Below are 21,658 nucleotides of genomic sequence, written 5' to 3' on the forward strand. Positions count from 1 at the left end.
TCCCATATTAGGGTACTTTCCATTTTAAAGATAAACAAAAAAAATTACATGTGTGCCACGTTGTTGCCAAAATTCATGGCACACTTAGTATTACATGTACACATTTCGCATACAACACATGGCAACACATATCTACCCACCCACTATCGCAATTACCACCCTACTACCCATATATAACGAGCAACCAAAATTTTGTACAACTCTTCCAGTCTTTCATCAGCAATTTCTACAAATCATATCTGACCACTCTGTGCTTTTGGTATAGACCGCCGACAGTGAAGTGGCTTAAAGGTGTATGATCTTCCATGCATTGGCTATCTAAGGTCGTTTATTATTTCCGCTTCCTTTTCATCACGATCCTTTTCTGCCTCTTGTTCTTGCATGTCCCCTCAATATCATTCCTAAATCTTTTCTATCTTTGGCTCTTTAGCAAATTGTTTGCAAAAAACAATCATCATCATATTAGGCTCTCAAACCCCTAAATATCTTGATAGAGGCGGGGCGTCCCGATCTTTCGATGAGATGATAACTATCGATTTGGTGGAGACGACTTTGACGATCCGACTACAAACATGCACGATGTTGCGCCTTAGCAATCACTAAACCAATCTCCTGAGGTTACCGACGATGCTGGAAGCACGATCAGCCTGACCACGAAGGTCTATTCCTGCACGCAATCGAAGAACAAGAAAGAATATGATAATGCAATCTGAATATTGCGAATATAGATGTAGTATTGATAAATGTGAGGATCTGAAAGCGGTCTTGGTTTGGTCGTTAGACACAATGAAGTACACGAAGTTGCGTTGGCTAACTTTTAACTAAACAAATCCCAAGGAAAAAGCTACTAGATGAATCTACTTATATAGGAGTAAGGGGTGGCGGCTAAGGAGGTGGGAGGACGTCCCAAGGCAGCCTAAAACGAACCCTAAGTTGTACAAGGCTCATGGGCCCAAGTGGAGGTGATACAACACCTTTAGGTTTGTAGTTTCACTCGGATTCTGCTGCAACGTCAGATTGTTTCATCCATAACTCAACGCTTCGGACGAATTTGAAGGGGAATCCAATTGTACTTGAAAGAGCACGAAATCTACTTTCAAACAAAAAAAAGAATCACACAATTCGAAGTCCGTATGAAAAAGTTGTTGGCGTTTTGAGTCAGGTATGTCTGTGCAGTCCGAATCTGAATCCAGAACGTGAGAGACTTGGACTCTATCTTCTCTTGGCCCAAAAGTAACGTGAAAGGACTTTTTGAACATCACCTAAACTTCTCTTTTTCCCTTTTCTTCATATGTGGATTGTACAAATGTCCCATACACCTACAATTAGACATGACACAAAAGTCTTTGAAGTATTTTTGTCCTGAATGACATAAATAAATTGTTGTATAGTTTGCATTAAAAATCACTTTACAAATATACATGTATGCAATATTTTTGGTCATATTCAAAGTAGTCATGTCCTCATCATCTCTTTCATCTATGGCTTTTTAGCAAATTATCTGCAAGAAACAATCACCATATATGCTCCAAGCTTCTTTCTTGGAGTTTACTCATGGTGAAGACTCTTACAGTATTTTCATATCAAATGACAGAGGTAGCAGAGATAGTCGTAAGATAAAGAGTTCACAAGCTTTTTTTTCTCTCATCACCTCCGACACATTTTCATTATGTACAGACAGACACATAAACTTGTAATTTCTCTAGCTGCTTTCATTGTCAACTCTTGCTATGTTTACTAGCACAAAAGATCAAATATGTCCACCGGCCCGGCTCAAATTCCAAGAGGAACGACAAGATCAAAGACTATCCCCAGCAGGCCAGCAATAGGTATTTCATTGCCAAAGTAAAATATCAACAGTTTGCACGAATCGTTTTGATTTGTACCCTATCTAAAAACAGACCATTAAACTAACTCTAATGGAGTGATCTATTTCATTCGCCGCCGTCCATTTAAATCGATGTGAATAAAAAAGAAGGTCCAACACGGTGACTCAAATCCAAATGAAGTCCGCTTTGCGTCCGTACCGACGCATTTGCAGCTCAAATTTGTGCCCCAAATGCGTCGGCGCGGATGCGAAACAGGCGCCACGCACGCCTTCTGGGTGTCCGCCGCGTCTTCATCTAGCGGTCGTCCAATCGTCCGCCACCTAGCTAGTCAGCTTAACTTATGACCTCAGGCCCACACGTCAACGACGGCGGTCGTTCTTTTTAAGCCGACCGTGCGGCGATGCCGTCCTCATCCAGCCAGCCCTCGTCCCCATCTAGGCACGCTCGCTCCCCCGTCGCCGGCAAAGCATAGCTTTCCCTAGCCGTGCCAAATGGGGCTCTTCTCCGGCGTCGGCAGCAACAGCAAGGCCAAGGGCAAGTCGCCCGCAACCCCCCCCCCCCCCCCCCGAGTTTCTCCCGCCTCCGCCTCCGCCGGCGCCAGCTCGCCTGCCGAGGCAGTGCGTCAACGTGTCGGTGCACCAGGCGGAGTGGCACTGGCAGCACCGCATGCCGCTCCCGTACCCCGACGCCCCCCTGCCGCACAACTGGCACCTAGATCCGGAGAGGATCCCGGTGCCGGCGGCCCCGCGGCTGGCCAGGGCGCACGCGGAGGAGGTGCGATGCCGGCGGGCGCTCCTGACGCCGGAGCAGCGCCGCGACTCCGCCTATGCCTCGGACTCGCCCAACTGGGCGCGTTGGTTCACCTTCGAGCACGAGGAGACGAGACGACGCGGCGTCCGCGAGGAGGACCAGGACATGGCCCTCTCTGCGGCGGGCGACTGCGTCCTGCCGACGGTGATCCTGCCGGCCCCTGTGAAAGCCCAGCCGGAGCCGGAGCCCATCGAGCGTTACTCCTGAACGGGAGTAGTGCGCGAGTGAGTCATCGCACCGCCGGTCTAGGTGGGGGCGACGCCGACGCAGGAGGCGGCTTACCTCAAGCACTGGCGCCACATCCGGCTGGCCGAGGAGCGCCGCGACGGCGAGTACCTCGAGATGTTTGAGCGCTACGCCGAGGCCGAGTAGTGCGACGCCGAGGAGGAGGCGCGCCAGGCCGCGGCGGCAATGGCGGCCGCACAACCCGCGCCGGCGCCGGCACAACCCGCGCCCGACATGAACGCCCTCTGGAACTCGGCCTTCTCCTGGGCCGGCCCTGTGTCGACGCTCATCGACCTCACGGACCCCGAGGACGACGACGACGTCTAGGATAACACGCCGCCTCGTAGTTTTTTTGTTTTTATTAATGTTAATTGGACGCATGGACTCTCGTCAACCTTCGTGGTTGGCTTTAATGTATAATTATTGCATGTTTTATTTTTTGCATGCCTTTAAAAAATGGGTCGGGCCAGCGTTGGACGCACACGCCGACCCAAACATGAAACGAACGTTCGTGTCCGCTTACCCAACCCAAACGGATAAAAAGCGAAAAAAAATCACTGTCCGTTTAGGTCGACCCGTTGGAGTTGCGCTTAAGCTTTCACGCATACGGATCACGGAAGACATACGCAGATCTATAAAAACTTCAAAGAGTCAATTACACTGATGGTGCTACAACTTGACGTAAATGATCACTTTGATACTAGAAGTTGTGGTGTATATTGAAGTGGTGCAAAAACTTGGCATTAACATGCAAATACGGTGCTTATCTCGTTTATATACGGAGTAGGTGCTGACTAGGCGCGTGGGGCCCGCTGTCAGCCACTGCACCAGAGAGAAGGGGTGCGTGGCCTGATTTTTTTGGAAAACACCCTCAAAATATATATTTTCACAAAAAACCCCTGTTGACGTGGAAGAGTGGACCTTTTTCCCTATATTAGGAGTGGGTCCCACCTGTCAGAGAAGAGTGAAAATTATATCAAAAGTGAGGCCACCTGGACTCGAGCCCATACCCGACAAATAGTCGTCAGTACTGCTAACCAACACGGCAACAAAGTCTCATGTCAAATTTGGATAAGAAAGCTATCTGTACTAACCTGGCAGCATGCGGAGCTTTTATTGGCTGCAGATAGTGCGGCCCATTCTACACCTGTTCCTTTTTAAAATTTATTTGTAAAACATAATTGATAAAAAATATGTTCAAATATTTGTGTGATACAAATATTATACATGGAAAATATTATTAGTGAATAATAACATTTAAATATACATCCTTGCATGATATAAAAAAAATTAGTTAATACTGACATTTAATAAAATTAAAATATTTAACGAATACATAAATATTATACAGTCATGGCTTATATTCAAATTATAGAAAATGAATATTCATATGAGCAGCTTAAATTATAAATTATGATTATTTTTTATTATAAAAACATTGAACTATACAAACATGCATATGATTATTGAAATGTTGTATACCTAAACTAATTTTCTTAATTGTAATTTTTTTAGTTCTATAGTTTGCAAACACTGTTATAATTCATAAATATTATTTAAATAATATGTGAACAGTTTTATAAAATAATTTATTCTGTTTGCATGTACTCCCTTTGTTTGATTTTATAAGACGTTTCAGACAGCTTGCTTTGTGCTGTTTTCAACAGTGTCTGAATGTCTAAAACGTCTTATAAAAGTGAACAGAGGTAGTACAATATTTATAAACACAAATATTCATTCTTTATTTTTATTACCGAGAATATAATTTAGATTTTTTAAGAACTTATAATTTAGATACTTTCTGCTGAAAAATAAAAGAAACTAACAGGTGCAAAATAAGCCGCAAGATGTACAGCCCATTTAACCTCCGCCTGCGCTGCGATTAAAATACATATAATAGTTTACCCGTATTGCCCGTAGAAGACTTAATCGGTGCGGTGGTTTGCCAGCTTGTTTGAGGACATTGTTGTGGGTTCGATCCCGGCATTTTGTTTTCGGTCTCAGGTGACATGCGGGACCCACTTCTCATAGAGGTGACAAAATCTTCCCACGTCAACAGGGATTTTTTTGGGAAAAAATATTTCGAGGGTGCTTTTGAAAAAAATCTGGCCTCAACAGGGATTTTTTTGTGAAAAAATATTTCGAGGGTGCTTTTGAAAAAAATCTGGCCACACGTCCCTTCTCTCTGGTCGAGTGGCTGACAGCGGGCCCCATGCGCCTGGTCAGCACCGACTCCGTATACAAATGAGATAAGCACCGTATTTGCACGTCAATGTCAACTTTTCGCCACTTCAATGTGCACCACAACTTTTAGCATCAAAATGACCATTTACGTCAAGTTGTAGCACCATGAATGTAATTGACTCAACTTCAAATACACTCATGTGAGCATGCAGCACGCACGGACAATGTTAGACCTACGTAACACTTGTTACGTGCTTTACGTAAATAGCAACGTGGAGCATTATTAGTGGATTATTAGGTGTGGGGGGCCCCACCCCCGAAAATCAGGGGGGGGGGGGGGGGGGGGCGAGAAGATTATAGATAGGCAAGTTATCGCCTCCTCCGCGGACGCCGCGCGCGAGGTCATGGTGGCGCGCGATGTGGACTTCGCCACACGCGCCATCAGCCGCATGCTCCGCCTGTCTATCCCCGAAGGAACAGAGGGGATCGCCTTCGCGCCGTACGGCGACAAGTTGCGGCAGATCCGCAAGATCTGCACTGTCGAGCTGTTCAGCGCCCGGCGCGTCCAGTCCTTCCGGACCGTGCGAGAGGAGGAGGCCGGCCGCCTGCTCCTGGCGGTGGCAGCAGCGGCAACGGCGTCTGCCTCGGTGAACCTCAGCAAGCGGCTGTCGGCGTACGCCGCCGACTCATCGGTGCGCGCCATCATCGGGAACAGGTTCAAGATGATTCTACAGCGCGGGATCAAGCTGTTCGCCGGGATGAGCTTGCCGGACTTCTACCCGTCGTCCCGCCTCGCGATGCTCATCAGCCGGGTGCCGGGCCAGATGAAGCGGTACCGAGAAGAACGGGACGCGTTCATGGACGCCGCCGTCCGCGAGCACCAGGAGAACAGAGCGGCCGACGACGACAAGGAGGGCTTGCTCGACGTGCTCCTGAGGATCCAGCGGGAGGGCCACCTGCAGTTCCCCATGTCCATTGACAACATCAAGTCGGCCGTCGGGGTACGTAATGAAGCACCTCACTCATGGAATCCACACATCTACTTCCATCAGTCCATGGAAAAAAGCCGTTCATGCATGTAATGTATCGTGCCGAAATCGTACAGGACTTGTTCGCCGGGGGGAGCGACACGTCGGCAACGACCCTGGAATGGACCATGGCCGAGCTCGTGAAGAACCCCAGAGTGATGGGGAAGGCGCAAGACGAGGTCCGGCGAGCCCTCGCTGGACAACCCAAGGTAATAGAGGACTCCCTCGGCGGCCTGAACTACATGCGCCTGGTGATCAAGGAGGTGCTCCGGCTGCACCCTCCGGCCCCGCTGCTGCTGCCGCGCGAGTGCATGAACGACTGCCGGGTCCTGGGCTTCGACGTGCCCAAGGGGACCATGGTGCTCGTCAACGCCTGGGCAATCAGCAGGGACCCTGCCCACTGGGACGCCGCCGAGGAGTTCATACCGGAGAGGTTCGAGCGTGGCGAGGTCGACTTCAAGGGGGCGGACATGGAGTACACGCCGTTCGGGGCGGGCCGAAGGATGTGCCCTGGGATGTCTTTCGGCTTGGCCAACGTGGAGCTCGCGCTCGCGGGGCTGCTGTACCATTTCGACCGGGAGCTGCCCGGCGGGGCGGAGGCCGAGGAGCTCGACATGACGGAGTGTTAGACTGTATATACACGTGGCCTCTGTATACATGTAATGTAACGTTGTATTGTATCTCTTGGGTACTTCTATATAATGAGATAGCCACACTCTAGGTTAGGGGTGTCGTGCAGTCCCCAAATCATATGTCTTACATGATATCAGATTGGGTTACGATGTCTTCTGCCACCGCCGCCGCCGCGCCGACCTCGGTTCCTCCCGCCGCCGCGGCGCCGGCCCTCGCGACTGCCTCACCGTTCCTTGCCTCTCAGCCGCTCGCGATGGCCTTCGGTGCCTCCACCTCGCCAGACCCCCTGATCGGATCGGGAGATCGCGCCACCACCCCGTCCGGTGCGGTGCCCCCTGGCGCTGCTCCTCCTGCGGGCGGTGTTCCCGCGGTCGGCCGCCGCCGCCGTCGTCTTGGCAGGCGCCGCCCCTGCCGTCGTCTTGGCCGCCACCGCCTCAAACCTATGGTGCGCCGCCTCCGCAGCAGCCCTATGGCGCTCCACCGCCGCATCACTACTACGGCGCGCCTCCGCCGCTGCCCTACTCGGCGCCCACGCCGCTTCAAACCTACCCGGCGTCATCCCCACACCCGCAAGGGACTGCGGTCGCCTCCTCGTACGTGGCTCCAGCCGCGGCACACCACGGCGATCCCGCGGCTCCCTACCACAGTGCGCCCTCGGCATCCTACGGCGCCCCTCCAGCACACTACGGCGTCCCCGGGGCGGTTTCCTCCGGATCCTACCCGCCCTACTCGATGTATCCTGCACATCCTGGGGCGGCCTCGTCGGTGGGCCTATATGCATCGCCACATGCCCACGCTAATTCGGCCACGATGCCGGCACCGTTCTACTTCTTGCATCTGCTGCCGGTGAAGCTCGCGCCGGACAACTATATGTCCTGGCGTGCCCAGGTGCTCCCTCTTCTGCGGAGCCGCTATCTGGAAGGCTACGTTGATGGATCCATCCTATGTCCGCTCCCTCACCATCCGGCATACCACACCTGGGTGGCTCAGGATCAGGCCATCCTCTCCGCCATCCAGTCCTCGCTCACTCCGACCGTCTCGTCGCTGGTCATCTTCGCCACTACGTCCCGGGAGGTGTGGGCGGCGCTTCACACCAGTTTCGCGTCTCAATCTCAGGAGCGTGCTCACTCTATACGCACCGAGCTAGGCGAGACCAAGCTTGGCGACCTCAGCATCACCGACTACTTCAACAAGATGCGGGGTCTCGCTGACACGTTGGCCTCAGTTGGTCAATCGCTGCAAGATGCGGAGTTCACCACCTTTGTGCTCAATGGGCTTGATGATGATTATGACAACCTCATTGAGAATGTTCATGGCCGCGATGATCCGCTCCCACCTCGTGAGCTCTATGCACGTCTGCTTGGCCGTGAGCAGCGTATTAAGGCGGGTCGGGCCTCCCCCAGTTTTGCCTCTGCCAATGCCGCAACTCGTGGCAAGCCCCAGCGGTCATCATCTTCAGGTGGCAAGACGGCGCCGGCTTCACAACCATCCTCGCGGGGCAATGCTCCGACCATCACGGGTGGTAACCGGCCAGTGGCGTGCTGTTCCTCTTGTGGTGCTCCACAGGCCTGCCAGCTGTGTGGCCTTGAGCGCCACATTGCCTCTCGCTATCATCGTCGCTACAAGCAAGATTTTCTGGGCCTTGGCAACAATGGAAAAGGGAACGACAAGCAGGCCACCGCCGCTGTGACGAGTCATGATCATGGTCGCACTCTGTCTTACTCCATTGATCCTGCGTGGTACATGGACACTGGAGCTACCAACCACCTCACCGGTGAGATGGGTAAGCTCTCCACTCAGGAGCCATATCGTGGTCATGATCAGGTGCACACCGCCAGTGGAGCAGGTATGCGCATCTCCCATGTTGGTCAGGCCTCTCTCCTTGCACACAATTTTCGCACATTGCATCTATCTAATGTCCTTCGTGTTCTTTCTGCTACGCGTAGTTTGTTGTCCATTCCTCAACTTACTCGTGATAATAATGTCCTTGCTGAGTTTCACCCTTTTCGTTTCTTTATCAAGGATCGGGACACGAGGGCCGTTCTACTTAGCGGTCGTCTTCGCCATGGCCTGTATGCACTTGATGCGCCGCACCCATCTTCCATGCCGTCTTCTCCTCAGGTGTTCAGTGGTATTCGTGTGTCGCCTACACAATGGTATGCGTGCCTTGGTCACCCGGCGGCTCCCATAGTTCGACATGTTTTGCATCATCATGATCTCCCAGTTGTGTCCAATAAAACTGCTGAAACTATTTGTGATGCCTGTCAGCAGGGCAAGATTCATCAGCTTGCTTTTTCAGAGTCTAGTCGTGTTGTGAAACATCCTCTTGAGCTTGTGTTTTCTGATGTATGGGGCCATGTCCAGACATCTGTTAGTGGTCATAATTATTATGTCAGTTTCATTGATGCTTACAACCATTTTACTTGGTTATATCTTATTAAGTGTAAGTCTGATGTGTTCAATGTCTTCCTTCAGTTTCAAGCACACGTTGAGCGTCTTCTTAAGCAGAAAATCATCCATGTCCAATCCGACTGGGGGGGGTGAGTACCACAACCTCAACTCGTTCTTTAACAAACTTGGGATTTCGCACCGCGTGTCATGTCCTCACACACATCAGTAGAATGGTACTGCCGAGCGTAAGCATCATCATCTTGTTGAAACTGGCTTAACCTTGCTAGCTCATGCATCCGTCCCGTTTAGGTTCTGGAGTGATGCTTTCTCCAGAGCTTGTTTTCTTATAAACAGGCTTCCCTCGAGACTCCTGAAAATGCAAACCCCACTTGAACTTCTGCTTAATGAGATTCCAGACTACACATTCTTCAAAGTGTTCAGGTGTGCATGTTGGCCTCACCTCCGTCCATACAACAAGCGCAAGCTAGAGTTTCGGTCTAAGAAGTGCGTTTTTCTCGGGTATAGTTCTCTTCACAAAGGGTACAAGTGCTTACACGTTCCTACCAACCGCGTCTACATCTCTCGTGACGTTGTGTTTGATGAAAATGTATTCCCTTTTCGTGCACTTCCGACTGACCTTACCACTTCTATACCACCAGTGCCCGTGTCTACACCTACGCCTGATCAATTTGTGGATGTTGCATATGCCCCTGCGTTGCTCCCTAATCATGCTGCAGGTACTGGACGTGGTGCTCGGCTCGAGCTGCTTGATGAACAGGTCACGGATGATCCTCCTGATCAGAACATGCATGCGTCATGCATACCGGGCGGCACTCGCCAACCCGTTCTCATCTCGCCACTGGAGGCTGCATCGCGGGAGCCGGGTCCGTCCGGCTCCATGCTGGCCCCGCCTGGCCCCACGCTGGCCCCGCGGGCGGTGGGCTCGCCAGCGCCAGGCTCTCCTGGCTCACGGGCCCTGTCCACGCCAGCGGCCTCGCCAGCGGCCGCCTCGCCCGGCTCGCCTAGCTCGCAGGCTTCGCCAGCCTCGCGTGGCTCGCCCGGGCCACTGGCGGGCCCCTCGCCTGGGCCGGCTACTGCTGCCACTGGCCCGGAGGTCCAGTCACCTACACCGGTCGGGTCGGTCTTGCTACCAGGGTCGCCGACCAGCACCGTTTTGGTCCCCTGTGAGCCCGACTCTGTATCGTCCTCATCGACATCCTCTGCTGCACCGGTTCTGCCGGCAGGACCTGTTGTCACTCTGCGTCCTTGCACAAGGAGCCAATCCGGTGTATTTTGTCCAAAGGAGCGCACGAATGGGACGGTTGCGTGGCTTGCTGCGTGCATGGCTCACACTGCCGCCGACCCCACTGCAGAGCCTCGTCACTTTCAGGCTGCACTGAGTATTCCTCATTAGCGTGATGCAATGGAACAAGAGTTTCAGGCTCTACAAAAGAATAACACTTGGCATCTTGTTCCTCTAGTGTGAGGTGTCAACGTCATTGATTCCAAGTGGGTTTTCAAAGTCAAGAGACATGCTGATGGCTCCATTGAACGCTACAAGGCACAGTTAGTTGCCAAGGGCTTCAAACAGAGGTATGGTCTTGATTATGCAGACACGTTCAGTCCAGTCATCAAGCCTACTACCATTCGATTAATATTGTCTCTTGCGGTTACTCGCGAATGGTTCCTTCGTCAGCTTGATGTGCAGAACGCTTTTCTCCATGGCATTCTGGAGGAGGAGGTTTATATGCGTCAGCCGCCTGGTTTTGTTGATCCAACATGGCCTCATCATCTCTGTCGACTGGTTAAGGCCCTGTATGGACTCAAACAGGCTCCTCGTGCATGGCATGCTCGCCTTGGCTCTATTCTTCGGGCTCTTGGGTTTACTCCCTCCACTGCTGATACATCACTGTTTCCCCTACAGCGTCCTGAGGTTACGATGTATCTCTTGGTTTATGTTGATGATATCATTCTTATTAGTTCATCTACTGCTGGTGCTGATCGCCTTGTGATTGCTCTCCGTAATGATTTTGCTGTCAAGGATTTAGGTGCTCTTCACTTTTTTCTTGGTCTTGAGGTTTCCCGGTCCTCTGCTGGTTTGACTCTCGCTCAGAAGAAGTACTCCTTGGACTTGTTGTGTCGTGCTGGAATGCTCAAATGCAAACATGTTAACACTCCGATGTCTGCCACTAATCGGTTGTCTGCTCTTGATGGTGACTCCCTCTCGTCTGATGATGCTACTGAGTATCGCAGTCTCGTTGGTGGTCTGCAATACCTTACTATTACCAGGCCTGATATCTCCTATGCAGTCAACCGTGTCTGTCAGTTTCTGCATGCACCCAGGACGTCTCACTGGTCATCTGTGAAGCGTATCTTGCGCTATGTCAGCCTTACTGCCTCCTATGGCTTGCTTCTTCAGTCTACACCGGCGTATGAACTCTCGGCGTTTTCTGATTCACACTGGGCTGGTAGTCCTGATGACAGGCGATCCATGGGGGTTATGCGGTATTTCTGGGTCCTAACTTGATCGCCTGGAATGCTCGCAAGCAAGCAACAATGTCTCGCAGTAGTACTGAGGCTGAGTACAAAGCTGTTGCTGATGCGACAGCTGAGATCATATGGGTACAATCTCTGTTGAGAGAGCTGCGTGTCCCTCAAGCTCGTCCTCCGGTCCTGTGGTGTGACAACATTGGTGCTATATATCTTTCTTCTAACCCGGTGTTTCATGCTAGGACAAAACACATTGAGGTGGATTATCACTTTGTTCGGGAACGTGTTGCATAGAAGCTACTCTGTATCAAGTTCATCTCATCAAAGGATCAGCTTGCCGACATCTTCACGAAGCCTCTTCCAAAACCACAGTTTGTAGGCTGTAGGTGCAATCTTAACTTGTTTTGTACTTCAGGACATAGTTAAGATTGAGGGAGGGTGTTAGACTGTATATACATGTAGCCTTTGTATACATGTACTGTAACATTGTATTGTACCCCTTGGGTACTTCTATATAATGAGATAGCCAGACCCCAGGTTAAGGGTGTCGTGCAGTCCCGAAATCATATGTCTTACACGGAGAAGATGGGAGTCACCGTGCGGCTGCGCCGTGACCTTCTGCTTGTTCCGGTGGTCTGAGCGCCTTTCCACTAGACTAGTAGCTAGCCAGGTTTTCTTTTTTACTTTGGAGATTGCGTGAACTTTTCTTTTTTTACTTTGTGAACATTTTCTTATTTCACAGTTTATTTTGAAACAACTGTTAGTCGACTTTTTTAGATAGCCAAAAGCGAGGAAACAAGTGTACATGTGTGTGAGCGCCAATTAAGAAAAGGGCACTACTAGGCGCGCCCGCGCCGGCCGAAAATCACATACGATTTGTGCAATTACAACTGCACGATGGCCTCCTCCTTCCCCAAACTGCTTCATTAAAAAAGAGAAAAATAGCCATGGCGCCTGTGATACAGGCAGTCCGTGATCTCCCGAGAACCCAGCCAGCTCGCCAGCCACCCTGGCCTGCTTGCCTCGCCTGCCGATTGACGCCATCGTCGCAGGTGGTCGGCTGGTCGGCCTCCTCTAGCCAAAATATACATGCTTCCAACAAACAAAAAGCACGTTTCCAGCAAAAACAATGTAAGGTTCTAGCAAAAACAAATGGATCTCGTCGCCGGTGGTCACCCTCCTTGGAGCTTGTAGCATCCGACCCTCTAGCATGGCGTCGCCGTTGTAGCACCTGCAGCTTGAACACATGCCGCTTCCAGCATACAACCACCATGGTTGTAGCATCCCGGCGTCCTCGTCTCCGGCTCGCCTGTTCTTGCACCGCCATGTCAACAAAAAACTTCAGTAGTTGGTTGAAGCAAAAAGGTTTGCTGGTTCTAGCAAAACTTACCAATGGTTCCAGCAAAAATCTCAGCGGCCAAAAACTTGGATAATCGATTGTAGCAAACAAAATAGCCAGTTCCAGCAAAAGAATAGGCTGGTTCCAGCAAAAATCTCAGCGGCAAAAAACTCGGATAATAAATTGTAGCAAACAAATTAGCCAGTTCCAGCAAAATAAAATCAACAGCGAAAACACAAGTGCCGATTGCAGCAATAATAAGAGCCAATTCCAGCAAAATAAAATCAACAGCCAAAAACACAAGTGCCGATTGCAGCAATAGTACGAGCCAATTCCAGCAAAAACAAACGCTGGTTCCAGCAAAAAAAGCTTCATGTGGCGACGCGCGTCTGATTCCAGCATAATCACCTGCCTGTTGCAGCTTCCCAGCCGGCCGGTTCCAGCATCTCCGACCAAGGTCTCCACGCACAGTAACACCTCCAGCTCGCCATGCTGTGCGTCTCCACGCATGGCCGGCCGCCCCACATCGAAGCACATCATCTATGTCGCCGCCGCCTCACAGCCCAACGACGTGGGTAGATGTGGGGGAAAGGAGAGGGAGGAGATAGGTGATTGGGGAGGGGTTGTCTAACGTGAGATGGGAGAAGAGAAGTTTCCCCATGGCGGCTGATGCAGGAGGAGGTTGAAGGAGGGAGCCTCCGCGCGTCTAAGCAAGAAGAAGGGGAACGAGTGGCTAGCGATCGCGGTGCAAAAGGATAAGATTGACTGCGTCACGCCTAGATGTGTATGGATACTGCACGAAGCGAGCGAGCCACACGACCGGCCCAACGTTGGGCCGGCACACCGACGTAAAACGTTTCCCTTAAGAAAGAAAAAGACGTGCAATCGAACAAACCGGGCGTTCGAGCGAGCAAGGGACCAAGGGGACGAGTTGGGCGAACAAACTACTCAAAACTGCTAACTCAGGGTAGGCATATGCACCTGAACCTCCTGCTATTCAAACTGGATCTCATAGGGATTCTGACCGTCACACAAGGCAAACTTTATATGTTACATATCTTTCCAATTGTCCTATGTGTGTGAGTCTCCATGAAATGAATGTGAATGAATGTAATCATATAAAAATGGGAGAAGTATCAATCCTTCTCTAAAATTGTGGCATCATCGCTCAGGTCACATTTCAAGGGGGAATGGAACGAATGATCATAGTAGAAATACTTTATCTGCTAGATTTCTCTAATGCAGGAAAGTGCATTGACTATATGAAGGGACGTGAAAACAACCAAGAATTGAGCAGTAAGAGCCACACGGGTCCTTGAACTTATTCATACTAACATATGTAGACCTTTTAATGTAAATTATGTGGATGGTTTTGATTCTTTCATCACCTTCACCGATGATTTCTCTCGCTATGGCTACATTTATCCTATAGTCATCGATCTAAAGGTTTGGGAAAACTGAAGATCTATAAAGTTGAGGTTGAAAATCAGCTCAACCTAAAGATCAAAGTAGTATAGTTTTATCACATGCAGAATATTATGGTAGGTGTCGGTGTCAAAACCGGCGGATCTCGGGTAGGGGGTCCCGAACTGTGCGTCTAGGCCAGATGGTAACAGGAGACAAGGGACACGATGTTTTTTACCCAGGTTCGGGCCCTCTCGATGGAGGTAATACCCTACTCCTGCTTGATTAATATTGATGATATGGGTAGTACAAGAGTAGATCTACCACGAGATCAAGGAGGCTAAACCCTAGAAGCTAGCCTATGGTATGATTATTGTTGTATATGTTGTCCTACGGACTAAAACCCTCCGGTTTATATAGACACCGGATAGGGTTAGGGTTACATAGAGTCGGTTACAATGGTAGGAGATCTTGAATATCCGCATCGCCAAGCTTGCCTTCCACGCCAAGGAAAGTCCCATCCGGACACGGGACGAAGTCTTCAATCTTGTATCTTCATAGTCCAGGAGTCCGGCTGAAGGTATAGTCTGGCTACCCGAACACCCCCTAATCCAGGACTTCCTCAGTAGCCCCTGAACCAGGCTTGAATGACGACGAGTCCGGCGCGCAGATTGTCTTCGGCATTGCAAGGCGGGTTCCTCCTCCAAGTCCTTCGTAGAAGATTGTAAACACCAAGAGTAGTGTCCGGCTCTGCAAAATAAGTTTCCACATATTGCCATAGAGAGAATAATATTGACACAAATCAAATCTGCCGACGTATTCCGCAGTGCGTCATCACACTACGGCCGAGTCCTTTACTCGAATCGTTTTTACTTTTCCACCTCAGCATGTTTTGCGAGGCGGTTTCCTTGGCACGTCTTGTCAAAGCAGAGATCGTCTACCCCTTTTACGCGATTCTCATCAATACGGACGTGGGTAACCCAACCGCGCCATTTATCACGGCGCTTAGGAGACAAGCGAGTTTTACTAGGCTGGTGGGGATGCACAACCGCATCCACCCATATAAGGGGATAAGGATCCACCTTTTTACCTACGCCTTCTTCCTCCTTTGCCTATCCATCTCCTGCGCACTCGAGGTCCAGCACCCAAGCCCGCACTTCCCACCTCAACCTTCTCCAGCAATGTCCGGAGCGGGAGGCAAGTGGATGGTCTCCTTCGTCATGGAGGGCCATGTCAAAAAGCTAAGGAAGGCCGAATACTTGTCCAAAGACATCGCGCACCGGCTTCCTGAGGAGGGGCAGCTTCTCCCCACCCCAAGGCCCCATGAGAGGGTAGTATTCCTTCCCCACTTCCTCCGCGGACTGGGTTTTCCACTCCACCCATTTGTCCGGGGGCTCATGTTTTACTATGGCCTGGATTTCCACGATCTGGCCCCGAACTTCGTCCTCAACATCTCGGCGTTTATCGTCGTGTGCGAGGCTTTCCTCCGCATCCGCCCCCATTTCGGCCTCTGGCTCAAGACCTTCAACGTCAAGCCCAAGGTGGTGCGCGGCAGCCAGGCGGAGTGCGGAGGCGCCATGGCGGGCAAGATTGCCAACGTCCTGTGGTTCGAGGGCTCCTTCGTAGAGACCCTAAAGGGGTGGCAAGCCGGGTGGTTTTACATCACCGAGCCACGCGATCCGAAATGGATCGCAGCCCCCGAGTTCCGATCCGGACCCCCACGCGGCTCATGTCCTGGAAAGAGACGGGCCTATCGTGGGGTAACGAGGAAGAGGTGACCGGACTGAAGACATGCATCCAGTCCCTGGTAAACAAGCCAATCAGGCTCGTAAATGTAGTTTAGGTCATGCTCGTTCGCCGAATCCTCCCGTGTCAACAACGGGACTTTACTCTGTGGGAGTTCGACCTGGCATAGCACCGAACCCTTAACAGGCTCTTCGGCACGACGTATGAAGACGTCTGGAAGGCGCTAATCAAAGGTGCCGAGGCTCCCGCATCCGCTTCCGAGGACCGCAGATACAGCTCGCAGCGTCACGCTAGCGAGGTAAGCTATTTTCACCTTTTTACAGGATGTTAAGTTTTTTCATAGTTTGACTCTATGCGGGATCTAAACTCCCTTACCTTTGACAGGCTTGGCGGGCGATATCCGGACCGATTAACTGTCCGGCTCCGCTGCCCGAAGACCCAGCCCCAGCTCTACTAGTGAAGCTGCTGGCTCCGGCGCCTTATGTGGTGCCAGAAAAGAAGGCCAAGAAGAAGAAGACCACGGGGACTCGAAAGAGTGCCCGCAACATGGTGGTGTCGGACTCGTCATCTGACGAGTCCGAGACGCCCTCTTCCCGTGAAAATGAGGAGGAGGAAGAAGAAAATTCTCCCCCCAGCGGAGGGAGGAGAGAAGAGGAAGGCCGCCCCAATGGGGGAGGCCGAGGGGTCTAGGAAAAGGAAGATCCCTCCGCCGGACTACTCCCCCGACGCCGAAGAGGGCGAAGAGGAGTGGCCAAACAGGGCCAAGCGTCCGGCGAAATCGTAAGTTCAGACATCAGAGTAACTCATGATGTTCCTTTGTTGCACAGCTTTCCCTAATGTCGAATGTAATTATGTAGTCCGCCCCGAGCCGAATTCGACAAATCGTCGGGCGGCTCCCTGGACTCATCGGACGTGAACTCAATTCCGCCCGCTGTCTCCCCCCGCACTGCAGACGACGCCGAAGTGGCGTTGTGACAAGCTCCGGGGCAGGAGGAGGTGGTCCCGGAGGTGCCGCAAGGCAACCTCCCGGACTCCAGGAGTGAAGGGGATAAGGCCCCCAGGGCTCCAAGTGCGGCTTTGTGCCGGACACCGCGCCGGAATCTTCCACAGTTCCGAACCGCGGTAGGCGAACTCCTTCCAAGAGGAGCAAGCCTTCTGAGCTGGCGGCCTCCATCCAACCGGAGGTGCCGGATAATCTGCTGGAGGTTCTTGACGGCGTCTCCATCGACGAGGGGCACCGTACTATTATGAGTACGGTGATCCAGAAGGTTCAGTCCGCCAAGAGCGGACTGACTGAAGCTTGCGCTAGCCTTCTAACAGGCTTCGAGGTAAGTAAAAATATGTAAAAATATTATCGCATAGACAGTAGCCCCTGATGCTCTGTTTGGCGTTCAGAATGAAAAGCCGAATAGAGGATCTATTAAATATCGTAGGAGTCTAACTAAAAAGGAGTCAATATACGTATGCAGGCTTCGCTGCTGGCCACCGCCGCACTGACTGCGGAGGTGGGTGCCCTGAAGCAGGGCCTCGAGCGGACCGAGCAAGAGCTCGGCCTTGCCAAACGGCAGCTCGAGGAGAAAGAAGGTAAGAGATACCTTATAGAAAAAAAATGCCTATAGAGAGGCGTGATTGCAAAAAATAACAGGATTGCACTGCTTATTATAGGGGCCACGACTGAGGTGGCGACCCTCAAGCAGGCACTGTCCGAGGCCGAAAAGAAAACGGCCGCGGAGCGCACCGAGCGAGAGAAACTTGGGGCTCAGGTCGGCGAGGTGCAGCAAGAGCTTCAGGCTCTCATGAAAAAACATGAGAGTTTGGAGCTTGAGTCAAAGACCCAAGCGTCCGAGCTCACGGTGGCCCTTGAGACTGCCAAGTCTGCCAAGGCCGAAGCCCAAAAGGTCCTCCAAGATTTGGAGGATATGAAGAAGATAGCAGCGGGTAAGGCATTCTTTATGCAAAGCAGAAATATAAAAGTAAACTACTTATTACTTACTCGAATCCGGAGTTCTCCAGGGGCATTCGCAGATCTTCCCCACAGCGTATCCGACGCTGCCGCATTCTACCAAGCTGAAGAGGGCAGCTCGACGGAGAAGGTGTTCTGGTCTCAGTATGCTGAGGCCGGACACCCTGTGCCCTTGAGAGACCAGCTGAAACAGCTGGTCGAGCTCCACAAGGCGGCCGAACAGGCCATGAAGGGCTTCATAGTTCGGCTGTGGCCCGGAGAGGCCCTGCCTGGGAGCTACTTCGGGCTGGTGCGGCGGCTGGTGGAGGCCTGTCCAAGGCTCGAGGTCATCAAGCACTCCGTCTGGATTGAAGGTGCCCGTCGGGCCCTTGCCCGTGCAAAGGTGCACTGGGGTAGGCTGGACGGTGAGAAGCTTGTGAAGGACGGGCCGCCGCTGGGGAAGGAGCATCGCAAGCCCGAGAACTATTACAAGGATGTTCTTGCGGGTGCCCGCCTTGTGGCGGATGAATGTACCAAGGATATAATTTTTGAATAAACTCGCTCGTTTTTATCCTGTGCGCTGAAAACTTGTTCATAGGTGCTTAAGCAATGCTTTTTGAATTTAAAATATTGTTTTCTGTGCGGCCGTTTATCAAAAGATTAAGAGATGGCCAGTCGTCGGCTTCTGCCCCCGTGCCACTAGTGCTGGGGTGTTCGGGATAAACCTGAGCGCTCTTTTTCCCATAGTTGGGTCCTTCGAGGGAGGCGCTCAGCACAACGAACCAGGAAATCGGACTGTAAATTAGACAGCCTGTTAGATGGTATAGAAGAGGAATACAATCAGTCAGAATGACTATGTAATTTTGAATTGACATGTGTAATGCCTTCTAGCCGGATTGTAGATCCTTTGTCGTTGCCGACCTTTTCGCTTCAACCTCGAGACCTGACGGTCCGGAGTGTGTCCGAATACCATAGCGGTTATATAAGAACCGTGGTATGCGTGGAGACCAGGCGTAGGGGTCATTAGTGCTTTATCAGACAAGTGCCCAACTAGTTATGTTATATTACATGGTTAGTAAGAAACATCTTCTAGAGAGAATAGTTCCTTTTACCTCCTAGCCGAACAATCGGGAACGTAGGGGTAAGCACAGGAGCCAGGCAACCTAGCTTGGCCAAAACTTAAGTCATATCGATGCATATAATGGTGAAGAAAAAGGTACATGCGGAAGTTTGACGCATGTGTTGGGCGTGAAGCCCGTCTAAATAAGCTTCTGTTAAAGAAGCCCCCAGGTTTAATGAGCGCGAGTGGCGCGTCACTAGATGAGCCTTTAAGGGCTATAAAAGAAAAGAGGGGAAGGAGAGAAATGTAAGACAAAAAATGGACAGAGGAAGGAGACGAACCCAGAGTCCGGCGCTAGGGGGGAATACCAGACAGGCTATTTATCAAAGCCGAACGATACAAATAGTGCGGTAAGCAAAAGATATTGGACTATTCAGTATGTCCTGACCAGGAGCAGGCCGCAGAATTGTATTTAAAACAGGTATACCGCTCGTAACAGAGACCACCTGGGAGTTCCATAATGCGGCATGGTTTGTCTGCCTCCCTGGATCTTGCATTGTTTGTGCGGCATTCGAATTGCCGAACAGATCGTCCGAAGTATGGAGTCCTGAAAGTAAGGAAAAATTAAAAAAAGAATCCGATAGCCCCTAGTACGTTTTAAGCCGTATTTTTGGCGTGCCGTTATTGTGCCCCTTCCCCTGTGCCCATGGTATTTCAAGGGCGTAGTTATGTACGCGAGGTACTGGTTTCTCTATGTCGCAAAAGCTGGGGTTGGGGCCGCATTGCTACGCTTGCTCAGAGTGTGTCAGGTGGTCCTGCTGTGGGTTACTCCGAGCGCGCTTGGCAGTGTCTGGCTTTTTAATGGCCGGATTGGAGAATTGCCTGAGAAGGCTACTTTGTACCTCCACTGGGAGAGCCGCCGTATGCTCCTCCGTACGGAGGGAGCGTTCAGTGTTTCCGTTGACCGTAATTACTCCCCGAGGGCCTGGCATCTTGAGCTTGAGATATGCGTAGTGCGGCACCGCATTGAACTTTGCGAATGCGGTTCGTCCGAGCAGGGCGTGATAGCCACTGCGAAACGGAACTCTTCGCTTCGGAAATTGTCCGGGGATCCGAAGACCACATCAAGTATTACTGAGCCTGTACAGTTGGCTTCTACACCTGGTATAACGCCTTTAAAGGTCGTTCTTGTGGGCTTAATCCTTGAGGGATCTATGCCCATTTTCCGCACTGTATCCTGATAAAGCAGGTTCAGGCTACTGCCGCCGTCCATGAGGACTCTTGTGAGATGAAATCCGTCGATGATTGGATCGAGAACCAATGCGGCGGAGCCGCCATGACGGATGCTGGTGGGTTGGTCCCTTCGATCAAAAGTGATCGGGCAGGAGGACCATGGGTTGAACTTTGGGGCGACTGGCTTTATCGCGTATACGTCCCGTAGCGCACGCTTCCGCTCCCGCTTGGGAATGTGGGTTGCGTATATCATGTTCACCGTCCGCACTTATGGGGGAAAGCCCTTCTGTCCATTGTTGTTCGGCGTCTTGGGCTCCTCGTCGTCGCTGTGCAGCCCCTTGTCTCTGTTTTCGGCCCTTAAATTGCCTGCCTGCTTGAACACCCAACAATCCCTGTTAGTGTGATTGGCTGGCCTTTCGGGGGTGCCATGTATCTGGCACAAGCGATCGAGTATTCGGTCCAAACTGGACGGTCCCTGAGTATTCTTTTTGAATGCCTTTTTCTGCTGACCGGATTTATAGCCTTTGAATCCGGCATTGACTGCCGTGTCTTCATTGCTGTCGCTTTTAACGCGGCGTTTTTGCTTATTCTGACGTTACCTGCCACTTTTGTCCTTGGTATCCGAATTACCAGGGTTCTTTGATAAGTTGTTACTGCGAGCTAGCCAGCTGTCTTCTCCCGCGCAAAAGCGGGTCATGAGTGTCGTGAGGGCTGCCATGGATTTCGGCTTTTCCTGTCCCAGGTGCCGGGCAAGCCACTCGTCGCGGATGTTATGCTTGAAGGCTGCTAGGGCCTCTGCATCCGGACAGTCGACTATCTGGTTTTTCTTTGTTAGGAACCGTGTCCAGAATTGTCTGGCCGATTCCTCTGGCTGCTGAATTATGTGGCTTAAGTCGTCGACATCCGTCGGTCGCACGTAAGTGCCTTGGAAGTTGTCGAGAAATGCGGCTTCCAGGTCCTCCCAAGAACCGATTGAGTCTGCTGGCAAGCTGTTAAGCCAATGCCGGGCCGGTCCTTTAAGTTTGAGCGGGAGGTATTTGATGGCGTGTAGATCATCGCCGCGTGCCATGTGGATGTGAAGGAGATAGTCCTCGATTCATACCGCCGGATCTGTTGTGCCATCGTATGATTCGATGTTTATGGGTTTGAAACCCTCTGGGATTTTATGATCCATTACTTCATTCGTGAAGCATAGCGGGTGTGCGGCGCCTCTGTAATGGGCTATATCACGACGCAGCTCGGAAGAGCTATGTCTGTTGTGTTCGGCCCGGCCGGATTTGTTGTATCCGGAGTGAAGATCATTGTCACATGCCGTAGGGCGCCTGCACGATCCGTAGATCAATC

At 51.4% G+C, this 21,658-nt stretch overlaps 1 protein-coding gene across 1 annotated transcript; it reads left to right on the forward strand.

Annotated features, from left to right (window-relative positions):
* The first annotated feature begins 5,213 nt into the window (after positions 1-5,213).
* Positions 5,214-6,739, forward strand: LOC125537872 (desmethyl-deoxy-podophyllotoxin synthase-like). The gene is made up of 3 exons (XM_048701200.1): positions 5,214-5,248; positions 5,347-6,049; positions 6,154-6,739. Exons 1-3 carry the CDS (start codon positions 5,214-5,216, stop codon positions 6,703-6,705), a joined length of 1,290 nt encoding a protein of 429 aa, XP_048557157.1. The 3' UTR covers positions 6,706-6,739.
* Positions 6,740-21,658: the final 14,919 nt, after the last annotated feature.

Source organism: Triticum urartu, chromosome 2 (assembly GCF_003073215.2).
Source record: "Triticum urartu cultivar G1812 chromosome 2, Tu2.1, whole genome shotgun sequence".
In the NCBI taxonomy this organism is placed as follows: Eukaryota; Viridiplantae; Streptophyta; class Magnoliopsida; order Poales; family Poaceae; genus Triticum; species Triticum urartu.